General features: G+C 28.1%; 1 protein-coding gene and 1 long non-coding RNA gene across 12 annotated transcripts in view; one reads left to right on the forward strand and one right to left on the reverse strand.

Moving 5' to 3' along the window:
* The window catches only part of Ae2 (anion exchange protein Ae2), a 123,810-nt gene extending 119,581 nt beyond the window's left edge, over window positions 1-4,229 (forward strand). For 10 of the 11 annotated variants that reach the window (XM_074119425.1, XM_074119427.1, XM_074119421.1 and 7 more), the window contains 3 exons: window positions 66-274; window positions 1,507-1,677; window positions 1,872-4,229. In XM_074119425.1, coding sequence (XP_073975526.1) covers window positions 66-274; window positions 1,507-1,677; window positions 1,872-1,952 — 461 coding nt within the window. In that variant the 3' untranslated portion in view covers window positions 1,953-4,229. Of the gene's footprint in view, window positions 1-65; window positions 275-672; window positions 1,385-1,506; window positions 1,678-1,871 lie in introns of those variants that run through there. The other variant, XM_074119428.1, reaches the window with a different exon arrangement.
* Window positions 4,230-4,370: 141 nt separating this feature from the next.
* Window positions 4,371-6,219, reverse strand: LOC141449732 (uncharacterized). Its single transcript, XR_012455661.1, has 3 exons — window positions 5,960-6,219; window positions 5,673-5,857; window positions 4,371-5,593 (listed from the first exon to the last, which is right to left on the reverse strand). It is a non-coding gene; the product is annotated as an uncharacterized lncRNA (long non-coding RNA).
* Window positions 6,220-6,224: the final 5 nt, after the last annotated feature.

Genomic DNA, 6,224 nt, shown 5'->3' on the forward strand with positions numbered 1-6,224 from the left:
TAAAACTGCATCAGGTAAGTTAAATGAATGTTATTTATTGACTCTTTTTGTTTTGTTTGTTACAGAACAGAGGGTGAGTGCTCTGTGTGTCAGTGTTCTAGTAGGACTATCTGTATTAATGTCACCTCTTTTACGACTTGTGCCTATGGCCGTTTTATTCGGTGTCTTCCTTTATATGGGAATATCATCCATTAATGGCATACAATTCTTTGATAGATTCCGCCTATTTTTCATGCCAGTAAAACATCACCCTCAAGTTGCCTATGTGCGAAGAGTAAGTTTTAAACGATTTTTACAAACGAGAGTTGTATTTATTCTCTAAAAGGGCTTTTTAAAGCCCTTTTATGTGCCCCTTGTTACTTTTTTCTTCAAAGTTCGAATTAAGCGTATATTTCTTACGCTACCTCTGTTTGATTTTGAAAGGCAGGAATCTTTTTATGTATTTACGTTGTCTCAGATGATACCTACTATGCCATTCATTTTTCATGCTGTCAGCAATAACATTGTTCAAATCGTAAAAAAGTTTAATTTAGTAGATATTCTGAATGGATCTAATATTCTAAGTGATTACTACGTAAAAAAGATCTTTTCTAAATAACAAGGTAATACAAAAAGAGCAATCAGAAATAGAATTATTTTTAAAGATAATTTTATCTTATTTTCACTTTGCAGACGCACCTTCAAATCAATTAAATGTGCAGAAGCATCTACTTCTACATATCCATCGCACTGTACGATTATAGTGAATTTTAATTGAGATGTTTAATGACCGAAGAATCTGAAAGAAATATAGAGGAGTTTATTTCTTTTTTATTTTTTACATTTGGGTCCCATGCGATCCTGGCCAACTGATTTGAACTTGGAGAAAAATTCAAGGAACCAGAAATAACTTACCAAAAAAACAAAAAAATAAAATATGCTCTCATTAAAAAAAAAAAAAAAACACTAGTATTTTTTTTAATTTTTCACTTTTTTTGTTTTTGTTTCAATCTTAAGGTATTTTAACATTTAACAACAAACGGGATCAAAAAGTTTGAATATTCATAAACTTAGATTAACTGTCAGGAACTTCACCCAATCTCCTGAAAAGCGTTAGAGCAATAATAAAATATTCATTAATGAATATATCCTGGTTTAACTCCTCAGTCTCATGCGTCCAGGAGTCAAGATTCCTTGACATTGATTAAGTGCATTAAAACCACTTTTTCGGGCAATAGTTTCGACACAAGCAAGGTGATCCTAACACTACCAAAGTGATTACGTTGGCAGGCAGTAGATTTTTTACGGTTGGCTACAAAACAAAATCTGCTGCTACGTAAAAAAGCTCTATTATATATATTTATAAATGTGAAATATTTTTAAATTTACAAAATTTTTGTATTTCTGTATGTTGGATGTCGTTCACTTTAGATGAATCGCAAGCTCATTGTTTATTTATCCCTTAATTAAAAAAAAAATATATAATTTAATTTTTTCAAAATATTTAGTCTGCTTTTCTTGTTACAGGTTCAAACTCTAAAGATGCACTTATTCACGTTTATTCAACTTCTCTGCCTGGTTCTGCTTTGGGTAGTAAAATCTTCAGATATATCTCTAGCATTCCCGTTTTTCCTTATACTAATGGTACCCCTTAGAGCACAATTGAGGTTTCTTTTTTCACCTGCAGAACTTAGGGCGGTTAGTAAATATTTTATACTATGCATCATTGTTTTTCGACTAAGTAGTTAAGTAAGATTATTTTAGAATAATACAATAATGTTGAATGTTTAACGTCATTTTATCAAAATTATTTTAGTTTAATGGAGCACTTATTCGAACATTTAATTTGAAAAGTCATATTATATGTAATTGATTTACTTTTATTGTGCCAGCTGGATAGCGATGAGCCTGATTCTGTGGATGGTGGTGAAGAAGAGCCGGACTTCTATACTGAAGCCCTTCTTCCTGGCTAAAGCTGTTTTAACTTTTGGGTCCACGTTGTTGTAACTAAGTCCACTTTCTAACTTATTTATCTGTTACCTGTATATATTTTCTCACTTATTTTTAAAGAAATCATTCCTAAATATATTTTTATTTTACAATTAGTCACATTAAGCTAGATTTTTTTTTATCTATAAATAAATTTTTCTTTTAAAGAAGGTTATTAACAAAACAAGATATTATCTAAAAATTATTTCAAGGGAAATTAATAAATAATTACAGTTTTCAAAAGAATGATATTTTTTTGAGTCAGATTTATTGTTATGCATGAGTGGAATGATAGTTAAGACCTATTTTTTTTTTTTTTTTTTTTTTAAGTGTTGTAATCTTCGAGGACAATTTCTACTAATAAAATATATCAATAATCAAAGTAATTGATTTCAAGAATTTAAAAGTGTACCATATAATGAGAAAGTTCGATTTGGTATGAGATATTCTAATCTAACGATGTAATATTGCAAATCAATATTAGTTGATTTTTTTAATTTATTTTTTTTTTGTTTGAGAAATTAGGTTGTTTGAAGCAACGTAGTCAATTGCAGAACTGTGTAATTATGAAGTAACGAAATTCCAGTTCTATTTAAGAACTTAAACTTTATCTTGTCCCACTTAAAAATTAAAACGATACTTAAAATTAAGTATTTATAAAATTTAAGTATTTAGTATATTAGAAACAGTCCGATAACTGCAGTAGAAAAGTTTGATTAATTTAGGATTATTAAAATTACAAATTTATAGGTCTATTCAACCACTAACTCACGTTAATATTAAATAATATTAAATAATTTTATCTTTGTTTCTTCATTCCGTTCTGAGAGAAATCCCTAGGATAAGATATTATGTTAATTTATAACAGTATTTTTTTTTTATATAAAAAATTATTATTAACTAGAAAGCTTACTAACAAAATGAATGATGAATTATTGTTTTATATTAAAACTTATGAAAGGTTATGTGTACATATATATATAGAGATATATAGAGTTATACGGGTCAGGGAGAGTATGAGATTTTTGTTGAATGAACAAATTGTTTCATTCCTGAAACACACTAGTTCGGTGCTAAAAAGTGGTAGAGCTGTGAAATTTTGTAATATCTTTAATAGTATTTCTTACTACTTATAGATTTTTTTATGAGTAAAAAAAGAAAAGTTCAGTGATATGATATGGTTCATTAAATGAATTTTCTTTATTTTTATTCCAACACTAATGGGAAGAATGTTTGGTATCTGTTTTTTCCCCCTTTAGACCAATTTTCTAAACCAGGAAATAACTAAAATTCTTATCATAAGAAAACATTCAAGTTTTCCTTCATTAGTTGTACTAATCATTAGCTTTTAGAAAATCTTTGTTTAGTATTAAAGAAAGAAAAATGGTATTATATTTTAAAATTAAAAGAATTACAAGAAGAATGATTAGATGTTTGTGGTTGATGTAGTAACGTTCACATCTTTATCTAAAGTAAAATTACATTAGTTAGATAAGATGGAAACGAAAATTACATTCAAATTTTGTCAATTGTAGCAAAAAGTAAATTATAATTGTTCTATTATCTCAACCAATATCACAATTTTTTTTGTTGGATTTATTTAGTTTTTTTGAGTTTGTGAAAAAAAAATTAATTAAGATATAATATATCTTATTATAGCCCCTTATTTACATAGTTATTTTCACTGTTTTCGTTCCCACATTTTCAATTTACTTTCTTTGAGTTTTGTTTATTTCATTATTTAATTAAAAATTAATTTTAAACAAAACCTGTGCCAATTTTTATTAGTGTAAGTATTAAATTCTTGTTCTCATTCTTGTAAGTTTTTCTGCTTTGGAATGTTGGTTGTTGGGAATATTTGTACATAGCTATCTAATTAGAACAAAAAGCCTGTGATTTAAAGAGAGATACGTATTAGATCGTTAATTGAAAGTTCTATTTTTTCTCTAACTTCCAATCTTTTATTTCTTTAAAAAAAAAAAATAATAATAATGCATGTTCCAGAAACTAGACATTGAAAATATTTAAGTAATATAAACATATTACTTTGTATTTCTAACATTAACAACTGTAGATCAGATATATTTTTATTAATATTAATTTAGCCAATCTTAGGTAAAAAGAATTTATTTTAAATAAATAAATGAAATGTATCATGAATGGCAATATTTAATAACATTAATTGTGATGAATTAGGTTTATAAATTAAATTAGTTTCTAACCTAGTTTATAAGAATAAAATGTTTTGCCTATTCTTTTTATTCATCTGTTTTTATTTTTCCCAAGAAAATTTACCTGTTTCCTTTATTTTTTGAGTCTTAGAAAGAGAGAGAATGGGTGAGAGAAAATCTACGTTTGAATAGTTGAAATGTACAGTTCATTCGAAAACGAGCTATATTAGAATAGTAAAAATTCTGGACAAATATTGTTTTCTCTTAGAAATTCTATTAATTCCCTAGTCTCGCTTTTTTCTTTTCCTAAATTTAAGAGTTTAAGACTTTGCTCTTATTTCTCGTTGAATGTAGGCAGCAAAATTAATCAAAGTGATAATTGGGCTTTATTAAAATAACTAACGATAGTGCAAAATTTTGAAGAAACAGTTCATTTCGATATAAAAAAAATTATTCCTCAGCAATAATATTTTTCAATTAGGAGAAATCTCCCATTTGAATTTAGATACAATTGGAATGATTTCCGGTGAGGGTTTCTCTGTATTCTCCAAGTTTTAGTTTAAAAGAATAAAATGAGTTTTTTTTATGATTTGGGGCGCTAAGGATGCGACAAACGTATTGTAGAATGGAATGTTTAATGTAGTCATTCAACAGTCTTCACAAGATTGAGTGATTGTCAAGATTAGAGGGAAAGATAAGTATGGCCTTCCTGAAATAATGGAAACCGAATTGCACCGTATTTCTGAAATAAGGAAAATTAGAGCATCCCTTGAAGAACAAGTAAGAAACATTGCAATCGTGTTTTAGCTGTCTAAAAAATTTCTATTATCTCCATACTTGTATAATGGTATCTTCAAGATATCAACGCTTATGCTTCCAATTATTTTCAAAAAAACCTTCAGTGCTGTGGATGCCAGCCTGTCAAATGTTTCTGTTGACACAAATGCGTCGAATATATAAAAGAAAACGATGATAAAATTGTTTGTACGGCAAAAATCATGTTGCAATTTGGGAGCACTGCAGGATCTATCGTAGCAACACAGTTGAAGAGTGTTTCTTGTCAGCCAAGTACAAAAACATCGCACTGCAGCAGGCTGCCGTTTGGTTTCCGGGACGGCGTTGAAATCAACATGTCGAGTAAATATTTAGTTTCTCTTTAACATCTCATAACACACACAACACTCTAACCTGGCTCAGCTCCGCACCATACTAGCAAAGAACTTGACACTTGTTGCATCACAAACGTACTCCCTTAACACACTAAATACTAATTCACGTTAACACGTAAACCTCACTTCTTAACTTTCAGTATTCTTCTGACAAATACATTTCAGTGTCTGCAGCTCTTCTAATTCTTTTAACTCAGTTTTTTCAAAACTTTTAATACAGAAGCAATAATGAACGGACAGTTGCAATCAGACAAACAGAAATGTAACATAAATGACTGTAAAATCCTATAAATAAAAAATAGGATTATAAATTGTTTCCGTATACAAAATACGGAAATAATTTTCAAATAATTCTTTAATCTACCTGAAGCAATACCTCGATACTAATATTGATCTACTTTTATCTTGGCAGATTCCAATTTTTATATTCATATACATATGTCTCTCCTTACTAGGATAGAGAAATTTTTTTATTGTTCCAGTTGCCATAGGGCCGTTTGTGTAGCAAATGAGGGATTCCCATATAAGAATTTTTTTAATTCAAGAAAACTGAATCACAATTTACAAATTAAAAATCATAAAGTATTATATGTTCACCTAAAGATTTACTATCTGTTATTATGTGTGTAATTAACTACATTTAATACTTACATTGTATTCAAGGTAGGTTTGTAATGTTGAACTGACTATAAAATAGATTTCATTAGAAATTATTACCATGATTTCTTTTGAACGTATTTTTTAAATTATACTTTCCCGCCAAGTTAGCGCTATTAATATATTGTTAGAAATTCAAATAAACTTATTTATTTTGTGATAAATGTATTTGCTAAAATTTTTGTATACTGATTAAAATAATTTTTTTTAATTATTATTTAATTATGTTAAGGCACCTAGCGATTGTCACTGGCAATAT

This window comes from Rhodnius prolixus, unplaced genomic scaffold (assembly GCF_049639745.1).
Source record: "Rhodnius prolixus isolate KJV_2025 unplaced genomic scaffold, Rpr scaffold_2, whole genome shotgun sequence".
Lineage (NCBI taxonomy): Eukaryota > Metazoa > Arthropoda > Insecta > Hemiptera > Reduviidae > Rhodnius > Rhodnius prolixus.